The sequence below is a fragment of the Medicago truncatula genome, chromosome 3 (assembly GCF_003473485.1).
Source record: "Medicago truncatula cultivar Jemalong A17 chromosome 3, MtrunA17r5.0-ANR, whole genome shotgun sequence".
Taxonomy (NCBI): Eukaryota; Viridiplantae; Streptophyta; class Magnoliopsida; order Fabales; family Fabaceae; genus Medicago; species Medicago truncatula.
The window spans coordinates 28,550,044-28,574,129 of record NC_053044.1 but is presented as its reverse complement, the minus strand read 5'-3'; the positions used below and the strand labels follow the sequence as shown (position 1 = coordinate 28,574,129).

The window sequence follows — 24,086 nt, the reverse complement described above, 5'->3', positions numbered from 1 at the left end:
CCATACAAAACTTGGTTTATATTCAAGCTTTAAATTCTGATAGCCATCACAAGGAAAATAACGCGCCTTGAATAATTTTGAGACCAAATGATATTAGAGTGTATGAAACTTTCATCCTTGCTTACCCAACATTGCCAAGTTACCATCAAATCTTTAAATCCCATGCCTCTGTTGTTTTTATGGACGATAAGCATGGCCCAGTATAATTAATGAATACCTTTATTCGTAGTCTCTCTTGGGCATGACTTGTCGGGCATCGTTTGGTTTGACACTTTAAAACCATTGTTGCCTTTTGATTTCTCTAGGGATAGAAATGGCTTGCCTAATTTCCGTTTTCCCTAAGATTTTCATTTTTTTTCCGCTTTGCTTTGTTTTGAGGGTTTTGGCCTAGTCCCCACTCTTGTATATATATTTCTTCTTTTTTAATAATATATATGGAGTTGGCGGCATAGGATTGGAGTCCTGGTGGGGTGCCAATCTAGTTGGGATGTCTCCGTACCCCTTGATGCCTAACCTACTTCTTGCCTTATAAAAAAAACATAATTTGGAACGGCTTTCTTTTCCCTTTCTCTCTTTTGTGAGCCGTCACTAAAACTCTAGTTTCTTTTCCTTCATTCACAAAGAAGGGTGATTTAGGGTTAATTTTTGACCTAAAATCACCCCTCTAACTCGTTTTTCTCTTTTCCTTTTCTTGAAATAAGTGATTTTCACATCTATTTCATTTTTTATTTTGTGATTTCTCCGTCTTAGTGCGACTTTGGTTTGTTTATCGTCTATGTGCGACGTTGTTTTTCTTTCTTGTTTCGTTCACTTCAGATCGTCAGATCAACTTCGATCCAGTGCATATCTAATCAATGACTTTGACGTCGTTCACGTTGCAGATCCGGAGATATGAGTATTCCAGAGACTTGAATATAGGCTTTTGTACTTTGTCGTTTTATGCTATTAACATGAATGTTGTGAGTTTTTTCGCAGATTCATCCTTTTTGTTTTTAGCGAATGTATAGATATACTTTATTAATTGAATGAATGAATATAATTTATTTTTGTAAAAAAAATTAAAAAAAACACGAACAAGTATAAAACTTCGAAAGCCTGCGGTATAACAAAAACTCAATAGCCATGCACAGGGCCGACCATGAGGGGGTGCAAACAGCTCTACTGAGCTGGGCCTCCAAAATTTTGGGGCCCAATTTTTTTTTTTTTTTTTTTTTTTTTTTTTTTTTTTTATAAATATACTGCACGAAGAAATCGAATATATTCTAAAAATGCGTCAATGGTTCGATTCAACACCCATAACCTCTATTTTGCTTCTTTAGTTAATTGAATTTTTTTTTTGGGATCTCCTTTTTGCTACTTTAATTAATTTTCATTCATTTTTAGGATCACCATTTTGCTTCTTTAATTAATTTAATTATTTTTAGTATAAGAGGGCCTTGATTTGGGCATGACCTCAATAGTAGTACTCTCTCTTTTTCCTCCAATTGAGTCTATATCTCATTAGCATATTGGATTATATATTTACAAATAAAACCACAATATAACTTTTTTCTTCTTATTTTTATTAGAGCACTTCTTCAAGTTTTTTGCCCATACTTGTCTTATAAAATAACAATGTTCTAATAACTAACATTATAATCATTCTCTAGAAATAGCATTATAAACTTTATTTTTTTCCTAAGTATAAACTAAAGAAAATAACAACGTAGAAGGTTGATAAAGATATTCCTTTAAAATCTCTTGTTAATTTTATTGATATTGATCAATTCTGTGTTAGTTACAATGATGACCATAATTTTTTATTGGATTTTATTTTCAGTATGAATAGATGCTTGCTCTTTTAAAAAAAAATTGTTTTTATTTTATGAGGGACCTTTTTTTTAATGTTAGAGCCGAGCCTCTGATTCTACAGGGACGGCCCTGGCCATGCACGCCATACACGTTTTGAAGCATGAACATGAACTTAATGCTTGCATATCCAAAAATGGAAGGAACACCCAACTTGATAGTGGTGCCTTCAAGAAGTGTTTAGCTTAAAATGGTCATACGGGTCACATAGAAATTCAAGACTGCAACCCCACTTGTTTCCATCGTATGATAGCAAGCAACTACATAAAAAATGGTCATACTCATACATACGGTTCACATTGAAACTCAAGACTGCAATATCATATGATAAAAAATTGTCCTCTGCAATGGTTTTTATTTACAACATAAAATCTTTTATATCTTGAGTATTCGATTTGGAGGTTGAATCCTTTGTCATATTTTTAAGGTGTTATAATTTTGTTTTTTTTACTACCTTGTGGTGCTTTCTTGTATATATATGGATATTTCAACTTTCTTTTGATATACCTTGTATTAAAGGAGCTGTTGTTGATTTTTTAATATATTTGTTTAATTTTTTCAAAAAAGAATATAAATAGTTCATGTTATATTATTTTTGCACTTTATTATAATATGTCGTCCAAACTATTTCCTTCAAAAAATAAAATGTCGTCCAAACTATTTTGACAAAAAATAAGTAGTATGACTTAATAGTTGTTTGGTATATCACAAACATACTGTAGTTCATTTCTTTTAGATGAGGATTATAAATAGTTTATGTAGAATTATTTTTACACATAATAAAGAATACAACAGCAGTCAACTAAAAAATAATAATACAGCAGTTGCTCTCTCAGTATTTTATTGTAAGTCCTTTTCATTTTTTGACACGTATTAAAAAATATAGTTAATTTTGTATTGGAAAGAGAATTTCTGAAAGATTTTATAAAATTATCCCTTATTTTTTTTTGACAGAAAAAATTATCCCTTATTAATGACTTGAAATAAAAAAAAAAATCGAAATAAGAGAGAATAATAAATAGTAAAATCCACAATAGTACAAAAATCATTGATGATTTATTGATCTTGCAAAGTGATTTATAATCAAACAAAAAATATTTTTTAAAAAGTTAATTATAATAAAATATGGAGAGTAGAAATTACGAACAGGTAATTGGTTCGCTGTTCTCATGGAGAGAAATTACGAATTATGTGACTACAAAACACCATTCATTGATATAAACAATAGCATTACACGATATTACATATGCATAATTTAAGAAAATGCTATATATATATATATATATATATATATATATATATATATAGATCTAATTGATTAACATCTATTCATGAATCTTTCCGAAACATAACTCTCGCGAGAAATAGCATTATTCCATAATTTATTAAAAAAAAAAGAAGATATGGTGTGACCATATTTCTACTACACGATAATGAACCATTATTTCAGGTATCTTATTATAGTTTTCTTAGACTGGTTGGTTACACTCACACATACATAATGGATAAGTTTTCAACTATGCAGCTTGAGTAGAGCTTGAAACATTGGCATTGATATTGTTCTCAAAACCTAGGTTCAACTTTGAATCAAAAGACCACGATAAAATATCATGTGCTGCATATTCGGCTCCAGTCGCAGCCGAGAAACCAATCCTTACCCACTCAGGAACAACATCCTTCAAAGGCACAACATGACTTAGGGTATAATGACGAATCAAAGGATATTCCACATCAACACTCAACACATTTGTTGCACCATTAAACCCTATCGCAACATTAGCCTTTTTATTGTTTTCCAAACTCCACGGCACGGTGCTTATTGATTTGATAGAGTTTACATCGATTCCAATATGTCGACCAGTGCTACTTATATTTCCGGGATTTGGATCCCATTGAGCATTATAGAAAGTGTCAATTTCAACTGCAACAGTTTGAATTGATTTTTTGTAAGTTTTGCTATCGAAAACTCCAAGGTATCCTCCATGATGAATTGATTTCGGCTTAGTATCAATTGGTGCAATGAAGAATGCAAGACCGTCTGCAACATTATAAGTATTAGGCGCCGTTATTGTAAAGGTGAAGGTAGTTTGAAAGTTAGCCACACTACCGGTTTTGCTATCCCAAATGTGTGAATAGGGGCGGAATAAAGAGCTCTACCAATAGAGTTCTTGACTGCCTTGGAGAGTTCTAACTTCCCTGTTGAGGCAGTTTTCGCATCGCCTTGGAAGATGAGATTCTTTTGATCTGGGACAAATTTTGTGATGGAAAAGGAAGTTGTTTCTGCTGAATTCACCTTGTTCAGTAGCAAGATGAAGAATGTTAAGGAGATGGATAGGATACAAGAGAAGTTAGAGGAAGACATTTCTTTGGTTTTTAATTCAATTGTGATATTTGTATGAATGCTTACACATGAGATATTCTTATGTTAAATAGTGGTGAATATCAACCTGTGTTTCCTAATGTGTGGCTTATAATGAAGCACATGAACCCATGCAATTGTCCCATGTTTTCAATATGCAAACAATGCAATTTTTGTTATCAATCTTATTCCATCCTACGTGTTTCAATATGCAAAATATGTAAGGATGAAACCAACCCATTTTATTTTTTAGGGACTAAATCAAAATTCGTTATATTTTTTGAAAAAAAAAAACTTATTTAACCCTACGAAATTAAGTTAGTCTAAGTTTTTTTTCTTTCTTTTTTAACCAATTAAGTTAGACCATTGAAGGTGCTCATCATGGCTTAGAACCACTAATGTATCACAATACAAAAAGTTCCTCATCCTCAAAAAAGTTTATATATTCAGGTATTATACATTCCTGTGTCTAATACAAAAACATTCAAGTATTATATTTGGTGTGTATTTTATGTGTGTAATACAAATATAACAACAAAATATGACATAAAACTCGGACAAAATATGTTGATATTGTTCACAAGGAACTGTCTTGCCTGCTCAGCAACTCTGCTTCCAAGTTCCAATATACTGTATGAAAGTAAACCTTTATAGCTGATACTTCCCTTGCAGGTGTACCCTATACTACTTATTCCAGATTTTAGGATCATCCGTTAAAATAAGAGTTTGAATTTGCATTGATCAAACAAAAACCTATATAGTTATCATTCATGTATTAACTCTTACATTTCATTGGTTATTACTATGAATACGATTGCTTCTGGTTTAAGACATCTTTGCTCTTGCAAATAATATACCAGCAAAGAGACCTGAAAATAGCGTGCATTATGAATATTAGATAAATAAAGATACCCTTCCAATGAAAAAATAAAAAGAAAAAGAAATGTTGAGTGGTTCTGATAACTTACCAAATAAAATGCTGAATAAATTTGATATACTCAGAGGAACATTGAACACTATAATGCCAGCAATAGAGATTGGAATCTTGTTTAAGGAACCTACAAGACTGTAAAACATACACAAGTAGAGATATTGGAACTCAGCTAAAGAACTCAACAAAATAAATAACTGAAACAGATAGAATTTTGATGAAGGCGCCAGCATTTAGTCTGTTTCCTAAACTTATCGCATCCTTTCTTGTCTCTAGATTTTATTCACAAAGACACTGCACATTTCTTTAGTTTCTAGGACTGTTAAAAAATAAAAAATTGAACCGCACCAAAAAGCACCGAATTGTGATGAGCAGTTCAGTCCATGAACATCACAGTTGAGTTCTTTATGGTGTGGTTTGATTTGGTTCGGCTTAACGGCTTGGTTATTGGTTTATTTTGTCAGTCATAATATTTGATTTGGATTGCAGTAATTTTAGCATTCCTAATATCAGCTCCGTTCACAAAGAATCAATTTATTTCAAAAGGTACAGTTCAGATTTTTGCAGAGGTAGTTTTGGTTTGGTTTGAAAACATATAACTAGTGCACGGAATCTTTATACCACTTCGGTTCGGTTGAGGAAGAACCATAAAACAGTTTGATTCTGTTTTACCAAACTTTTGTAACGGATTGGTTCGGTTTTGTCCTATTTGTGCAACATTTAGAAGGGCAGTCTGTGAGTATTGAACTTGAACTTCAAAAAACTACCTGTATGTTGTAGGGCTAGTTTGATGTAAGAACCACATTGAGGTAAAGCTGATAGAAAGTCCAATTAATCCACTAGCTGTTGCGACAGCCCAAAATGCCGGCAGTTTAACTACGTCGCTGGAAGCCAAAACACAAATTATGGTGAGAATGCAGAAGGCTTTGTTGAATTTCGAAACAAAGAAACATATTCACTCACGCATGTATTACATAATCCCACTCGCCGAATATGAATATCATGATGATTGCAAAAGGTAAAGACAATAAATTGTTGAGCAACACCATTGACACTTCATTAAGAGAACCAGATTTTGTCGACTTTTTTGCTTCGTCCATGACCCACCTGAGAGTGAGCTGTCGCGAAAAAGAAAACATTCAATCAAAGATTAACTTGGATATAATTGATATTTTCTTCAAGAAAAAGGTTTTCATTTTCACAATTATCAATCCCAGTAACAAGTTGAGAAGGCTCTTACAGATATGGAAAGAAAAACAAGGACTAATTATGGCATACCGAATAACTTGCAGTAAGAACGCAATTCATAATCTGCCAGGCATAACCGACTGCATCAAAGGAGAGATCTGTAATACCTCCACTGACAGCAGAGATAATCTGTATAGAGTACATACAAGAGGAGAACAATCAAATACATGTATCAAAACGGCCACATAGGCATTTCTTTAACAGAATAAACAGAATCTAAAAAAAGATCAACACCGTGTTTATTTTGAGTCTTAAAGGACCTATATGAGTAATCTGGTACCGTAACATCTTAAAGAACCGCGTGATGTATTTTGCCTAAATTAGATCATTTAAGTTTCTTAAAGAGATGAAACATAATAGTTGAACATATGAAACTCGTAACAGCATTTTCTTTTCTGCATTTTTTTAGATGCTGAAACAACAAATAGATTTCATTTCCAACTATGCAGAACCATACACGTCCGACCAAAGAAAGGTTTCACAAACATGGCATCACCAAGAATTCAAAAATAAAATGTTAATTTTCTGAAAGTTAACTGGTGTTAGATATTGTTGCATTGGAAGTTCCCAGCATATTTAGTCTTGATTCAGACAGTAAAATGCAAATTGAACATTCAATACTAACAAAGATTTTCCCGACTACTTGAAAATTTGCTACTCGATTATTCAAAGTTCTAACACATGAGATTTTCGTAAGACAAGATGATGTTTCCATCCAATATTTAAATATAGAGATGTCAGATCATTTCCATCACATGGTCCTAACCAACAATCAATTAATTCAAGTTTGTCTGAAATTAAAAGCAAATCAATGAGTATAATACAAGAACGTCACTTACCATCACAAACATTGCGGTCCAAACTTTGGAACTCTGACGTTTACGGAATAAATATAATTCTCCAACTGCTGTTATGATATTGGTCACATTCTTGAGAATTGTCACCATTGCGATGTTTATGTATTTCAAACTGAAATAAATGCACCAGAAGACATTAAGTGTATAGATAGGAACAGCACAAGTTGTATTGTTTGTTTGCTACAGAATTGAGCTGCATCAAAATTTTAATGTACATCCTCTCAAAATAGGGTATCAGGTTCAACATCTACAGAGGACTTAAATCAAAGTATATAAAAAGTAAAGTTCATTCTATACCTATACATGCCTGAGACAAGCATCGCAATAAATATCACATTTACCGGCAACCAGACTCGAACAAGCCTCCAGTTGAGCTTTTCAACTGAAACTCTGCCACATAGAGCCAATAAAACAACAACCAGAGTACTGATCAAGTTCTGCACAGTAAATGGAAGAATAAACATCACATACGGTCTGATTGAAATCTTTAACCATCATTTATCATTCTCACAAAGCAAAAATAGCAACAGAAACTAACTTACTTGATAAAACATCAATGATATTCCTGCATTGAAATTATAACTTGATAAAACAATTTTATTCAGCATTATCATGCTGCAAGATGAAATACAATAAGCTGTTCCGGAGATAAGTGGTACAGGCTTATTCTTAGCTGACCCATGCAATTGATGCCTTTCCTCCTCATCCACATGAACACTGCCATTATCACCAGCTGTAGCTTTATTTCCTTTTAGAAATCTGTTTGTAAAGGTGCTTCATATATTAGTTATACCATCAATTAAAAAGATCAATTACAACATCACAAGATTAAACTGCAAAGACATGAAAATGCTTCAAAGTGGAAAATTTTGTGCCAAATTCATAGTAGCAGACTTGAAATGAAATCAACAAAAAGGAAAAGCATTAGTACATCAAAATAAGCCAGAAGTGTAATTTAATTGAAACAGAATATTTATGAACAAAAACTGTGGAAAAGGAAATGTGTTTCACACCTATCATACAAAGCTCTTCGCTCTGCATTTGTTACATAGTTCTTTGGCGAAAAATTTCCTTGGTCACGAATTCCATTGAAAGTTGTGTGCACCGCCTTACCCTTTTCATCTAGTGATATGTTTGAACCTATAGTGTTGCCTAACTCGGGCTCTTCAGAGTCATGATCAGTAGCAATGACTAACTTAAAATCAGACGACATATCATAAACCTATAATTAGGGAATGTAAAGCAAAAACAAGTCAGAAAGATGGAACAGATTCTAATTACAAATTCTACACGAGTAAGACGTATCAAATCCATTGAAAAACTACATACTAAAGATATTTTGATTTTTTTTTAGCAGAAAAACTACCAATGCCACATTACAAGGGTGTGAAAAATTTGAAAATCGTATGAAACTTAATCAAATCCCAACAGGTTAGTAGATGACCTAAGAAATTTTCAACTTCATTAGTTTGGAGAATCTTTTCCAACAAAATTTCTAAGAAGCCTGTGTTGAAAAAAGTATGACAAAGTGAAAAAGTACCCATATCATGCAATTTTTACATGCCATATTATATAAGGAAAATGGTAAATCAGCACCAAGGAGCAAGCAATGTTTACAAAAAGGATATAACTTAGTGTTTTTCATGGTGATGTTTGTGTTGTAATGTGAACAAAAAAGAGCAAATACTCAATTGATCATTGAAATTGTAAGATTGTAACAATTTAGTCACTCGCATTATCGATTATTTTAAAATGATTCCTAAATCTCAAAATGTTAATCAAATCATCTCTCTGGTAGTATTTTTAAGGTCTAGAATGACATTAAGTTGTAATATTGAGGATGAATTTGAAATTAAGTTCATGTTTGGGATCACAGTGGCTTTTCTGGAATAACAGCGAGTCACCATAATAGCTACATTTTGTTGCTTTCACAAAATATAAGTGAATAATGAATGGCAGACATGCATTTGATAACAAATTCAAACAAGGTAGAAAATGTATGAAGCACATACATTCCTCAGATTAGGCGTGTCCTGGTGTCGAACACACATCGGTGTCCGACACGACACTTATGATTACACCGAATTATGTCATATTCTCAAATTATTATCCATGCCGGTGTCTGTGTCGTGTTCTATGTTCGTGTATGTGATTCAAAGGAGAAAATTGATTAGCATTTTGTGATTTCAAGGATCATTTTCAAATATTAATAATCTGGCAATACAACTAACAAACCTACAATTTCAGGTACCAGTTTCGGTATTTACTAAAAAAAAAAAAAACAACAAAAAAAGAAGCCATGATTACAAAAATAGAACACAAGCACAAAACCAACAAAAGGAAACAAGAAGAGAAAAAAAAAAAAAAAAAAAAACAGGAATCTTACTGTTTATGCACAATATCCAAAGCGTGATCATCAACAAAAGAAGCAAACTTGAACTAAATGACAAACACCCAGATGAAGAAAATCTGATAAAAGCTGAAAAAATGTCTCTGGGAAATGAAAGAACTGCGCCTACTCTATAGTAAAGGGTGATTCATGGTATGAACGTGAGAAAAGGTTGAACCTTTTTGAAGAACACGCAAAGGTGTTAAAAGGAGGGAATCCAGGTGAAGAGAAAAAGTAGAATAATGGGATGGTGTGGATTCCGAGGAATGGAAAGTCAACGAGATTGAAGCTGCCATGGTATGTATGGTTACTTGAAGAACAAGGAAGTGAAGTGGAAAATGCCAAGCAAAAAGGTGCTGGATTTTTGCGTATAATGTGACATTGAAGGGGTTTTGTTTAATTTGAAGTTTCTCGATTAGGTTTCTCATCATGTGACAAAAACATAAAATAAAGATTTAATTAAAAAACTTTTGATAAAGAAAATGACTAATTTGTTGGTATGAAGGGTGTATTTATTGGATATGAAACTCTTCATTTATTAGGATTTTGGATCCTCTCTTTTCATTTTCTCTCATAATGTTTATTCCGCTCGCTCAATCTCAACAACTTATCTAAACCGTTTGATTAGAAATGAGAGATGGTTGCACAAAAATAAAAGAGGAGAAATTCCAAATTCCTATTACTATTGCCTAAAAATCAATTAAAATCATTTATTTCACTTGAAAAAGATAAACCAAAAATCTCGTAAATAAAATTAAGATGATAAAGGTAGTAAAACATTTGATGTGATGGAGCGCAAATTGAAATATGTATTCTCCACATCTTAGCGGGTGTGTTTTGATATTAAGCTATGTAGGATTTTATTATAAAAAAACCTAACAATTTTTTTATTATATCATTTACTACTCTTTTTTTCATTTTTAATTTCTCTTTTCGATATAGTTAATTAAAGATAATTTTATAAACAAACTCATAATCCATGATTAATTATTTACCCATCAATTTCTTTGTAAGTGTCATTTTTAAGGAATTTTGTGTCGTTTTCAAAGTACAAGATAATATATTATTAAATGTTGTATTACGAAATTTATCTCTACTTATTTACTGTTGAGAAAGATAAGTAAGTTAAGATTTTTTTCTTCTTCTTTTTTTAAAGGATAAGTGAGTTAAGATAATTGAGTTAAGATAATAAATGAAATATATGAAATTGTTTATGAATACTAGTAAAATTTAAAAGTTTCATTGGTTCGTGTAAACAATATCAAAACGACACTTAAGAAATAACTGAGATAGTATTAAAATAAGTGTGACTATAGCAAATAAGAAATCATAAAATGAATGTCATTTTTAGTTTCTAATACAATAATAATTTTTTATTTTAATTGTATCATTTAATTAATATTACGTACATAACTCTCAATATTTTTTTTTTAATTTAGTGGAAAACAAACCAATAATTAATAATGATAATTTGGTAAAATGATCTTTTTGTTTGTCAAATAGTCTATTGGCTAGAAATTTAATTTTTTAAAGTGAATAAAAGGGGTGTGTGGGGTTCGAACTCCAACACTACATATAATATGCAATATCCTTACAAACTGAGTTAAACTCACAATGACCTTTCTCTTTCTTTTAATCATTGTATTTCTTAATATGTGAGTAAAAACATGAACTAACGTTAATTTTGAAACAATTATTTTAAAAAAATCATTTTGAAATGAAGGGATAAAAAAATAAAAAAGCCAGTACCCTGAGACATTAGTTAAGGAATTAATATATAAATTTTGTTTTAAAAATATAAGATATTATTTTTGATTAAGTAATGATTGTCCATTTTTTTCTTAAAAATTTATTTATTTTGCATATTTAACCAATACCGTTAGGGCACTGATCAACATTTTCCCGTAAAAATTGGTGTGTTAATGATGATTGGGGTAACCAATAGACTAGTGGAGAGTGGTATAGGCGTTGCAATAAACCAACCCGTTACGAGAAAAATTATCATTTTCTCTATACCTTACCATAGGCGAGGAAATGAAAAATTGTAGTGAAAGCAGCAAGGAAAAAGGAACAATCTCATTCTCATCAAACCCTCCTAGTGTGAGTTCCATTTGATTCCTTTCTTCATGCATGTCTACCAACTTCAGAGATTACGGTGTGAAATAAAGAAATTTGGTGTTTTCGGAACAAATTAGTGTGTGAATGATTCTTTTCTAAAAATTGGTTTTATTTTTATGTATGATCAATGGTTAATGTAGATTGTTGTTCTTGTTTTTTTATGGATGGTTTGACTGTGCTGTTATTTCTTGCTGTATGTTGATTCTTGAGTAATTTAATCTTGTTTAAGCTTGGTGTTATGTTAAGATTGATTTTTTGGGGTTAAATTGCTGGTATTGTCTTGAGTGTGAAAAATGGTGTGGAAGTCAACAAAATATGTTTACACTAGGATGATTTGTTCATGTTCTCCTCCTTTTCATAAATCAAACTAAAGTTTATATCATGAAATTTATATATTAAAAGTAACTATAATGTACAATTTTGAGCAAGTAGGGACACTTCATACGATCGTAATGTTTAACTTCTCGTAGGTGTCTCACGCTTGTCGAGACTTACAAGTATTGAAGTTATTAACGTTATATTTTATACATATTTATATATACAACCTCATAGGTAATGTTGATATGATAGTTATCAAAGATGATATTCAGAAGCACGGTGTGTGGAATGGATAGCGAGAACTTAACAGTTGAACTGAACAATGCATCTGAGCGAGATTCTTGCAGGAAAGATAAACCAAAATATGATAAGTTCAATGTAGAAACAGAAATCACCAAAGACTTTAAATTCAGTATCGGAATGGAGTTTTCTTCTCTACAACTATTTAAGGATGTTGTTCAAGAGCACAATGTGTTAAATAACAGAGAGATAAAATTTACCGAGAACGACAAATGGAAGGTTAGAGCTGTTTGTAAGTTTAACAAAAAATGTGGATACACTATTTTTGTGAGTAGAGTGGTAAGGCCTACCACATTTAGGGTCGGGACACTCTGCCCGGAGCATACCTGTGGAAGATTGTTCGCTAACAAGATTTTCAAGTCTAAGCGGGTTGCAAAAGTCGTAGTAAAACACAATAACAAAGAACAACGGGCAATACAACAGCTTCCAACAGCTGTACCTAAAAAGAGGGTAAGTTTATTTGTATTATGCTAAATTAATTGTTCTTCATTGTTATTGTGTTTGGTATATATAACTTGTTATTTTTTTTTTTTTTAATTTTTTTTTTTTTATATTAGGCGAGGCCGAAGGAAAAGAATTCAAGCAATGTCAAACCAAATGAACCAACAAAGAAAAAAACAAATAATCGACTCCATGCACGCAGTACTTCTAAGAAGACGGAAGGATTAGAGCAAGAAGTGCGTGCTGATGTAGAGCCTCTGGATCGAGATATTTTAGCTACAAACACATTTGCTGAGCCAATTTCTACGATGAAACTTGTACCAACAACTACGGATCCTGTACCATCTGATGTGAGCCTGTTTGTCTTCATTTTATTTCAATTCGTAGTTACTCAATAATAGACTTTATGTAACATCTCTATTGGATATTGTAGGAAAAGAAAAGAAAGAAAAAAGTGACAAGAAAATTGAATTTAAAGAAGGTAAGGACTAGTGATAGATTGAGAACCTTGACCTTCAAAAGATCATATGATGGTCCTGGGAGAGATGCAAGCAGTCCAATCGTGATTAATGATAATGATTACGATGATGATGCAGAAGAAGAAGAAGACGGCAAATTATATGATCAGAAAATTGGAAGTTGTATGCATGCCTTAAGAAGTTGCGATGAAATTTCCAAGAGTTTGACAAAAAATCATTCCTCATGCTTTGTTTAGGACTCTTTATGATATGTATTTTGATATTATGGTATAAAAGCAATAACTGCACTTTCATATGATGAAAGTGTAAAACATATTTACACCAATAATGTATATAAATTAAACTATGCCTTTCTAGAAACTACTTTTCCTCTCATTCTCCTTATTTCCATGCATGTATATATGTGTGTGTTTTGTCTTTCAAGAAAACCTGCTTTCTTACTTTTTCTTTCATTATTTCAAAGTTTTATTTTCTCTTTTCTTTAGCTTCTTTATTTTTTTAATTATTACTATTGTTTGTTGGTTTGATTTTGAAGTCTGGTTCGCAGGGTGTGCCTCCTTTCAAGTGGGCCAAGAGTTCTATATTCAACATTTTTGTTTCATGTTGTGTGTTTAAGCCAAGCCAATTACTAAAGTTTTATTTCGTTCATATTCTAATTTGATTCCTTTCTTCATGCATGTCTATCAATTTTAGATTAGGGTATGAAATAGAGAAATTTGGGGTTTTGGGATCAATTAAGGGTGTGAAATGTGAATGATTTTTTTTTCTATAAAGTTTTATTTTCAATTCATATTTATAAGTGGAATGCTTCGTTCTTCCTCTTCTTCTGCTTAATACTTTAGAAAGCATTTGGAGTGGCTAACCAGGATTATAAATTGCTTTATAAACTTCTCAGTTTTGACCAAAAACCTCTAGATTTATCGGACTGTAATGTTTGTTGCAAAAACCTTATTGGAAGATTCAATCTGATCGACCCTTTTTTAATCAGATGCTATCTTCCGATCAATTTATTTTAGGGGTCGAGTATTCCAAAAAGCACAATGAACAATGATCGAATGTCATCATTATGTTTGTCCTTATTTTATTGTTTATCATCTGTCCTTATTTGAGTAAATAGGCAATTATCCCTCTGAAATTGTAAGTTTCGTCAATTACCTCTGAAATTAACAAAACTTCAATTACCCCCCTGTAATTTCACAATGTTAATCAATTTACCCCCTCCGTCAAATTTTTTTATTAGTAAACATGACTTTTTGCAAATACCCCTTAAAGTATTGCACTTATGTGCAAAAACTTAAAAATTTATATTATTTTTTCATAAGTGGAACACTAGAATAAAGAAAAATACACACCATAAGCACAAACAAAGTTTCTGATCTGCCTGTTCTGCCTTCCTAAAAACCTGTAAATTTTCTCCTTATTGGCAGGGTGTGTTTCTGATATTGAGTTTGCCTTTGTTGATTAATTATGTCTAGCATTTAGCTCCCCTAATGCTTCTTTTCAAGTAGGCCAAGAGTTCTATATTTAACATTTTTGTTTCATGTTGTGTGTTTATGCCAAGTCAACTTCCTAATAGTTTCATTTCATTTATTTTCTAATTTAATTCCTTTCTTTATGCATGTCTAGCAATTTCAGAGATTAGGGTATGAAACAAAGAAATTTGGGGTTATGGGATTAATTGAGGGTGTGAAATGTGAATGATTTTTTCTATATTGTTCGTCGCACAAAACTTATCAAGAGATTTAATGTATGTTTGGTTCCACTTTTAGAGTGGCCAGAATTGATTATGGAGGTATAGAATTGCTTCTACCATGTTTGGTTGCTGTCAAATAAATTGATTCTGCCTCCAGAATTGATTCTACTTGAAGTTAGAATTTGTAGTTTTTTATTCTATAATTGATTTTCACACACATATTTATTGTTAAAATCACTTCTATATGAATGTATCCAAACACAAATCACTTTTTGTCAGAATTATTTTTAACCAAAATCGATTATATAAAATCAATTCTATCAAAATCAATTTTCTCTACCGAGAACCAAACATACATTCAATCTAATTGACCCGTTTTTTTATCAGATAGTATCTTTGGATCGACTTATTTTAGAGGTTGAACGGTCCAAAGAACGCATAGAAGAACCTCATTTGTCATCATCATGTTTGTTCTTATTTTATTGTTTATCATGTAGTCAGTCCCAAGATTATCATAATATATACATTTTAATTTTTATTTAATTATATAATATTAATATACAATATGTAATACTAGAAAGGAAAAAAAATCAAACAGCCTTTTGTTTTCTTTTTGAATGCAAAGGTTTATTATCACCCAAACATAGTACTAGGTACGTACCCATCTAAGAATCCAGCTCCAATACATTGATCACACGTCACATATCCTATGACATCATAATGATTTTAGGCTTCAAAGTACCAACCTCTAGACTTACACATATACTTAGCTCAGAAGTTAGACAATTCCATTTTAAAGTTTGGAACTCCACAACTAGAAAGTATAAACACTTAACTCATTACCTTAAATACTATGAAATACCAACATAATCAGTTTACCACCCTCATACCATTGTAGTAACCAGATCTGTCACTGGAAACTGCCTTGTTCATCTCTATCAACGGTTAGGTCCAATACTTTATCTTTCATTATTATTTTTTTTTTTTTGTGTGTTTATCTTTCATTATTTTAACTAACAAAAAAACATGTCTCTAGTTCAAAGGAGAAAGATCTGAAGGCTTAAAAACAACTTACAAAGAGACATCAGCTGGACTTGAATCCAGAATCTCCTGTCTAAGGTTTGTCTTTTTAGCACTAAATCAAACCTGAGAAGTTGCTATAGATTAATGTTTTCTATTGAAGTTTGGTTATCTTTGTTTTGAGTACTATATGCCTTATATAATGTATTGAGCAGCTCTGGTGGTTTCTAATGGTTTTTATTTTATTTCATTTTATATCCAAATTTGATCCAGAGCTAGACTATCATATATTAATTAATTAAAATAATATATATTTTCATCAAGTTTTTAGAATATAAACTATTACATTTCTTGGTTGCATTTTATCATTAAGTATTATATACTCTTAGCAATCAACCATTATGAAGGCGGCATCAATCAAGTCACTGTCTTAGCCGTAAATATGAGAATTGTCATGAATTTTTTAGGTTGAGTTAGGCCCAACGATCCAAATTTATAGGTTCCAGGACTAGAGATGATTTGGTTCTTGTTCTCATCAGGCGATGGAGATAAATTATGGGTTGTTTTGTTGGATTTTTTGCAATTGTTTTGACTCCTTATGATTCCTATACATTATTTATGGAACGTAAACCTTGACTGCTCTTCATTCATTCCCTCTGTATATGTAAAAATGACATAAATTATTATTTTATGAACTATATAAGGATTATATACTTAGAATAAATTATGCTTTGTTTCCTCATTAAAAGAGGATCATCCTTCACTACAAGAGGTTTTGGCTAAAAATTTGCCATACACTGAGAATTGTCCTTCAGTAAAGGAGGACATGGTAAGGAATGCGCAAGTAGGGACACTTCTTACGGTCATGATCTCTTAGGTGACTCACGCCTGTTGAGACTTCGTAGTATTGAAGTTATTAATGTTATATATAAAACTTCGTAGTATATAAATGTTGATGTTGATATGAATTATGATAGTTATCAGGATGTTATTAAGAAGCAAAGTGTGTGGAATGGATAACGAAAAGTTGTCAAATGAATTGGACAATGCATCTAAGGAAGATTCTGAAACGAAGGGTAAGCCAAAATATGATAAGTTCTATACAGAAGCTGAAATCACCAAAGACTTCAAATTCAGTATCGGAATGGAGTTTACTTCTCGACACCAATTTAAGGACGTTGTTCGAGAGCTCAATGTATTAAATGGCAGAAAAATAAAATTTACCAGGAATGGCAAAAGGAATGTTAGAGCTGTTTGTTGGTTCAACCAAAAATGTGCATACAATGTTTTTGCAAGTACAGCGAAAAAGACTAATACATTTTGGGTGAGGTCACTACGTCCGATGCATACTTGTGGAATGGTGTTAAATTTCAATAGTTCCAGGTCTAAGTGGGTTAAGGAAGTCTTGGTTAAACACAATATCAATCAAGAACCTAACAAGAGGGTAATTTTATTGTTTTATTCTGCTAAATTAATTGTTCTTCTTTGTTTTTGTGTTTGTTTTATCTAACTTGCTAATGTGCTTGTTATATCAGGGGAGGCCTAAGGTAAACACTCTAAGCAATGTTAAACCAAACGAAGCAGCAAAGAGAAAAACAAAAAGACGCGATGCATGTTATAAGATTACCAAAGAATTAGATCAACAACAACCAGAAGTGCTTGTTGATGGAGAGCCTCTCAACCAGAATGAAAAAGTGTCTGCTGATGGAAATATGTCGGCTAAAAACACGTTTGTGGAGCCGATTTCTGTAGTGAACCTTGTACCAACAACTGCTGACCCTAACCCTTTACCATCTTATGTGAGTCTTCATATCTTCATTTTATTTCAATTCTTATTAGTTACTTAATAATGGACTTTATGTAACACCTCTCTTGGATGTTGTAGGAAAAGAAAAGAAAGAAAAAAGTTACAAGAAAGTTGGATTTAAAGGTGGTGAGGAGGACTAGTAATAGATTGAGAACCTTGGCCTTCAAAAAAGTATATGATGGTCCTGGGAAAGATGCAGCCAGTCCAATTTTGATTAACGATGATGAATATGATGATGATGATGAGGAGGAGGAGGAGGAGGAGGAGGAGGAGGAGTTAAATGATCCGAAAGTTGGAAGTTGCATGCATGCCTTAAGAAGTTGGGATGGAATTTCGAAAAGCTTGAAAAAATTCCATTCCTCATGCTTTGATTAGGACTTTTATGATGCAATAACTTCATTTTATGCCAATAACGTGTAAAACTTTTTTATTACTCTAACTTGTTATTGTGTTTGTTATATTGGAGAGACCTAAGGGAAATACTATAGGCATAAAGTCTTATTGTTTTTTTCTTTCTTGGTTCATTTGGTTTGACATTACTTAAAGTATTTTCCTTAGGCCTTTCCTAATATAAAAAACACTAACTATTGTGTATATAAATTAAATTCTTGTGTTTTATTGCTCTTCTTATTTCTCCTATTCCATGCATGTTTTGTATATAAAAAACCCGTGCCTTTTCCCACACTCTTCTTTCTTGTCCGTCTATGCGTGTTGTCTTTCCAAAAACCTGCTTTTTTTTATAAAAAAAAATTCAGCAAAACTTTTATTTCATAAGGTACCAGCAATTACACAAGCAGTGTCCTAAGCACCAAAGTTGAAGCCTCCAGGCAAGAGAAAAACTCTCGCGTAGGGAAGAAAATAATAGACATTGCTCCTTTCCTAAACCCTTTGAAGCACGGACACTTATTGGATTAGGCGTGTCCGGACACGTATCGTGTCAGCGATACCGATACATATAATTACGCTAAATTATATGATTTCTTAAATTATTAGCTGTGTCAGCGCGTCGATGTCCGTGTTGCATCTGATGCTTATGTTCGTACTTGTTCTTCATAGCCTAAACCCCAACACCAGAAGGCTAAAAACTTGACCTAAAGCCAGCCAGACCATAAAACAACAAAAGGCAAACGGAAACAGGTTTAAAACAAACACCAAAGCATTGCATAGACGGACAAGCCGAAGAATGGACCCAACCCAAACAACAGCCACCCCGCATGCATAACACCCAAATACAACCAACCGTGACAAACAATCTCTAGGATTCCAACACCATTCATAGTACAAACAAGTTGAAATTTTCAACCTATTCAAACTCCATTGTTAAGAAAACACCTTGATTTCCTCCACAAGCTCGCCCAACTTAACCACATTTTTAAAATTTTTGTCATTTCTCTCTCCGAATCACCCAAATCATCGTATGCCAAATTAGCCAAAAACTTTTGCCAAGCCTTTTGGACCTCGCCTCCTCACTCTAACACTCGAAATGAACAAACAAGTTATGTGGTGTCAAAAAAGTGAAGCCAAGCCACCTCATAAATTTGGACCAAATCCGATCCACCACTGTACAATGTAAGAAGAGGTGACTCGCCCCCTCCAAATTTTGTGAATTACATAAAACACACGAAGTCAAAAAGTCCGGAGTTAGAACATTTCTCCAAGCAAGATTTGCCCTTGTAGGAATCCAATCGAGTAGAAGTTTCCAAGAGAAGGCTATATCACCTTCGACGGTGCATGACTTTTCCACATATAACCAGACACTCTCTTCTCCATGCCACCCCAACTATTATCCCCCAACAACAAGGACTCCAACACCTTATAGGTGGACTTTACTCAAAAAATACCTCATTCCTCCGGCATCCACGACCAACTATCCTCATCGTTAGACAACCTAAAAAACCCTCCAAAAACTCAACTAAACCATTTCGAATACCGAACTCCTACACAAACAAATGCCTACACCAAGAGAACTCCACTTGGCCCTCCCTCCATCCACCGACCACAACTCACTCACCTTTGCATCTTTGTTATTGGCAATTGCAAAAAAGGCGAGGAAATTGAACACGTAACGGAGCACTCCCTCTCCAAGTATCATACAAAAATTTCATTATTTTTCGATCAATTTAATTGATCTTTTTCTATCAAATATTATTTTTCGATCAATTTATTGAAAAGGTTCAATAATACAAGGGCATAGAACAACCGTCGTGTCATTAGGTTTGTTGTTGTTGTTTTATTATTGATCATAAAATATAATTATAATATGTAATACAAAAAAGGCAAAAAATCAAACAACTTTTTATTTTCTTTTTGAATGCAAAAGTTTATTTTATTATCACCCCAACATAGTACTAGGTACGTACGAGCTGTCACCATCCAAAAATCCAGCTCCAATACATGGATTACACGTCAAATACTATGAAATATCCTCATGACATCATGACGATTTTAGGCTACAAAATACCAACCTTAGACTTACACATAATATACTCACTCAGGGGGTTAGAAGCTAGACAATTCACTTTCAAGTTTGGAACTCCACAACTAGAAAGTAGAAACATTTAACTCTCATTACCTCAAATAACCGGTTTTTACCTCCCTCACACCATTGTAGCAACCAGATCTGTCACTGGAAACTGCCGTGTTCATCCACTTCTCCACCAACGGTTGGCTCCTTTTTTTCCCTTAAATCTACATAAAAATACTGCTTCCATCCTTTTTTTTTTTTTTTTCTTTCTTCATTATATGTTTTTTTGTAGGTTTTTCATATTTTAACTAGTGGATAATTATATGTGTTTTCAGCAGGAAAAAAAACTATTACAAAGAGACATTAACGGAACTTGAATCCAGAATCTCCTATCTAAGGTTTGTCTGTTGGTATAGATTAACGTTTTCTTTGCTCTTTTCTTTATGTTATTTTCTTGTGTTTTTATTGTTTGTTGGTTTGATGTTTGGACTGTCTTTGTCTTGTGTACTTTAGGCTCCTTGAAACCTCATGATTTCTAGTAGTTTTTATTTTATTTCATTTCATATCCCAATTTGATCGAGAGCTAGATTATCATATACTCCCTCCGTCTCTATATATAAGCACCGTTTGTCTCTAATAAAAGGGTGCTTATATATAGAGATGAAGGGAGTATTAATTAAAATAATATATATTTTCAGCAAGTTTTTAGAATGTAAACTATCAGATTTGTTGGCTGCATTTTAGTAGTTGCATAGACTATCATATGGATTTTACCAAAATAAATATGAGTTAATTATGTTTAGGTGACAACTAGGGTACCCATGGAAGAATGGTGGGTAATTTACCCCAACCAATGAACATTCACCTTTTTAGGTGGTATCCATAAACTATCTTGACCCCACCAATAAATTGCTTATTATGATTGGTTGGTGGGTAAATTACCCACCATTTTTCAAAGGTAATCTAGAAAAAACCTTATGTTTAAGGTCCTTATAAATAAGCGAGCTTCCAACATTGATCCCTATTTAAATTTTTTTACTTTTTTTTCCATTTGTAAGTTTGGTCCTTGCCGTCAAACTGTGCTGACTAGGCTAACAGAATGCTGACTCAGACATGCCACATGGACATTTCAAGTGACATGGCTGCCATGTGGTAAATGACATCATATGTTTTTAGTCCCTATAAAATTGGAACCTTTTAAGTATAGTTCTTACTTAATTATAATAGTGTTTTTAGTCCATATAAAAAAATTATGCACTCAGTTTTAGTCCCTACTAAATCTAAAACAAAACGAGGCATATTTGCAGGGACTAAAACCATATTCTAGCCTTTATATACAACATCGTCATATGTATATAAATGTTGATGTTGATATGACAGTTACCAGGATGATATTCAGAAGCACAGTGTGTGGAATGGATAACGAGAAGTTATCAAATGAATTGGACAAAGCATCTAAGGAAGATTCTGAAACGAAGGGTAAGCCAAAATATGATAAGTTCAATGCAGGAGCTGAAATCACCAAAGACTTCAAATTCAGTATTGGAATGGAGTTTACTTCTCGACACCAGTTTAAGGACGTTGTTCGAGAGCACGATGTATTAAATGGCAGAAAAATAAAATTTGCCAAGATTGAGAAAAGGAGGGTTAAAGCTGTTTGTAAGTTCAACCAAAAATGTGGATACAAAGTTAATGTGAGAATAGTGAGAAGCAAGGAAACATTTAGGGTGACGTCACTATGCCCGATGCATACTTGTGGAATGGTGTTAAATTTCAAGAGTTCCAGGTCTAAGTGGGTTGCGAAAGTCTTGGTTAAACACAATATCAAACAAGAACCTAAAAAGAGGGTAATTTTATAGTTTTATTCTGCTAAATTAATTGTTGTTTTTTGTTTTTGTGTTAGTTTTATCTAACTTGCTAATGTGTTTGTTATATCAGGTAAACACTCTAAGCAATGTTAAACCAAATGAAGCAGCAAAGAGAAAAACAAAAAGAAGACGCGATGCATGTTATAAGAAGACAGAAGAATTAGAGCAACAACAACCAGAAGTGCTTGTTGATGGAGAGCCTCTCAACCATAATCAAGAAGTATCTGCCGATGACGATATGTTGGCGAAAAACACATTTGTGGAGCCAATTTCTGCTATGTACCATGTACCAAGTGCTGCTGACCCTAACCCGCCTGTACCATCTTATGTGAGTCTTCATATCTTCATTTTATTTCAATTCTTAGTTACTTAATATATAATGTACTTTCTGTAACACATCTCTTGGATATTGTAGGAAAAGAAAAGAAAGAAAAAGGTTACAAGAAAATTGGATTTATAGAAGGTAAGGAGGACTAGTAATAGATTGAGAACCTTGGCCTTCAAAAAAGTATATAATGGTCCTGGAAGAGATGCAACCTGCCCAATTGTGATTAACGATGATGATTATGATGATGACGACGACGACAATGAGTTAAATGATCCGAAAGTTGGAAGTTGCATGCATGCCTTAAGAAGTTGGGATGGAATTTCCAAAAGCTTGAAAAAATTCCATTCCTCTTGCTTTGATTAGGACTTTTATGATACGAATAACGTGTATAACTTTTTTATTACTCTAACTTTTTATTGTATTTGTTATTTTAGGAGAGGCCTAAGGGAAAGACTTTAAGTAATATCAAATCAAATGAACCACAAAGAAGAAAATAAAAAGACTCCAAACTCTTGTCCTTTTGATTTCTTAGAAGAATTATAGGCATTGAGTCTTTTTGTTTTTTTCTTTGTTGGTTCATTTGGGTTGTCAGACACCAAAGTAAGGAAAAAGGAACAACATCGTATTCTTCACAAAACTCAATGACCAATATTCATCATCTCTTAAACACTAGTGTGAGTCCCATTTGATTACTTTCTTCGTAGAGCTTTCAGTGATTACGGTATGAAACAAAGAAAACTGAATGATTCTATTCTAAAAAGTTTATTTTTTTAATTCATAAGTTTTTAACGTGAATTGTTGTTTTTTTAATTCATGACATGTACTTCTTAATGCTTGCATGTTGATTCTTGAGTAACTTTTCCTTTTTACAGATTCTTGAGTAACTTTTTTTGAACAAGAGATTCTTGAATAACTTAATATTCAGTTATTGCATTTTACTTAATATTTTTTTTGTCTTTTTACGCATATTCTTAATAAATTTTACGCAACCAATAAATTTTATTACTTGTTTTTTAAAAAAAAAAAAATCTATTACCATGAATATCATTATTTATCTTTTACTTATAATACTCTATCATTTATTTGTGTAATAAATAAATAACGGTATTATTACAACAATGTTATTTTTAGCGAAGTAATATACACCGAAGTTCAATATTAACTTTAAAAGCGACAAGTAAATATGAACAAAAATTGTCTACAAATACGACAAGTGAAAAGGAAAGAAAGTTTGGTCTTATGTTAAAATTGATGTCTTGTAGTTAAATGGTTAACTAGTATGGTTTAATCTTGAGTGTGAAAAATGCTGTGGATTGTATGGAATTCAAATATATTAGACATTGGTAACAATAGTTAGAATTTTATCCATTTAATTTTCCATTTATCCTCTTTATTGTTATTTTTTTTTTAATAATTTGAAGTGTATAAAAAAGACTTGGACTCGTTTAATGTCAAACTTTTGTATTTATATTTTCAAAACTATGATAATGATAAAAATTGAGAAAATGGAAAATGGAGACGATTTTAATCAAAATAATACTTCCTTATTATCTATGAACATGAACTCGATCACCGACATGACAACAAGGATATTAATTTAAGAAAATGACTAAATTCA

At 32.4% G+C, this 24,086-nt stretch overlaps 3 protein-coding genes across 4 annotated transcripts; 1 reads left to right on the top strand and 2 right to left on the bottom strand.

Moving 5' to 3' along the window:
* Window positions 1-3,272: 3,272 nt before the first annotated feature.
* LOC25490841 (truncated lectin 2-like) lies at window positions 3,273-4,256 on the bottom strand. The gene is given in 2 exon segments (XM_024778510.2): window positions 3,273-3,977; window positions 3,980-4,256. Coding segments are annotated over 2 exon segments (843 nt in total). The 5' UTR covers window positions 4,211-4,256; the 3' UTR covers window positions 3,273-3,365.
* Window positions 4,257-4,625: 369 nt separating this feature from the next.
* LOC25490840 (GDP-mannose transporter GONST2) lies at window positions 4,626-9,971 on the bottom strand. Its single transcript, XM_024778508.2, has 10 exons — window positions 9,630-9,971; window positions 8,257-8,465; window positions 7,786-8,002; window positions 7,541-7,680; window positions 7,226-7,355; window positions 6,417-6,515; window positions 6,102-6,256; window positions 5,906-6,022; window positions 5,176-5,273; window positions 4,626-5,076 (listed from the first exon to the last, which is right to left on the bottom strand). The coding sequence occupies exons 2-10, from the start codon at window positions 8,454-8,456 to the stop codon at window positions 5,033-5,035; spliced, it is 1,200 nt and encodes a 399-aa protein (XP_024634276.1). The 5' UTR covers window positions 8,457-8,465; window positions 9,630-9,971; the 3' UTR covers window positions 4,626-5,032.
* Window positions 9,972-20,297: 10,326 nt separating this feature from the next.
* LOC120579405 (uncharacterized) lies at window positions 20,298-23,140 on the top strand. Of its 2 annotated transcripts, none has more exons than XM_039831478.1 (5): window positions 20,298-20,471; window positions 20,611-20,670; window positions 21,653-22,119; window positions 22,211-22,468; window positions 22,556-23,140. In XM_039831478.1, exons 3-5 carry the CDS (start codon window positions 21,661-21,663, stop codon window positions 22,598-22,600), a joined length of 762 nt encoding a protein of 253 aa, XP_039687412.1. In that variant the 5' UTR covers window positions 20,298-20,471; window positions 20,611-20,670; window positions 21,653-21,660; the 3' UTR covers window positions 22,601-23,140. The 2 variants fall into 2 exon arrangements, with proteins under 2 accessions (XP_039687412.1, XP_039687411.1); XM_039831477.1 differs by having other exon boundaries at window positions 20,608-20,670.
* Window positions 23,141-24,086: the final 946 nt, after the last annotated feature.

Excerpts from the sequence above, each read along its gene's own strand:
- LOC25490840 (XM_024778508.2), bottom strand. The coding sequence starts at position 8,456 with ATGTCGTCTGATTTTAAGTTAGTCATTGCTACTGATCATGACTCTGAA. Across the intron at positions 7,681-7,785 it reads TATCATTGATGTTTTATCAA|AACTTGATCAGTACTCTGGT; the intron begins GTAAGTTAGTTT and ends TTTACTGTGCAG. Across the intron at positions 6,516-7,225 it reads GGACCGCAATGTTTGTGATG|ATTATCTCTGCTGTCAGTGG; the intron begins GTAAGTGACGTT and ends TACTCTATACAG.
- LOC120579405 (XM_039831478.1), top strand. The coding sequence starts at position 21,661 with ATGATATTCAGAAGCACAGTGTGTGGAATGGATAACGAGAAGTTATCA. Across the intron at positions 22,120-22,210 it reads AACAAGAACCTAAAAAGAGG|GTAAACACTCTAAGCAATGT; the intron begins GTAATTTTATAG and ends TTGTTATATCAG. Across the intron at positions 22,469-22,555 it reads ACCCGCCTGTACCATCTTAT|GAAAAGAAAAGAAAGAAAAA; the intron begins GTGAGTCTTCAT and ends TGGATATTGTAG.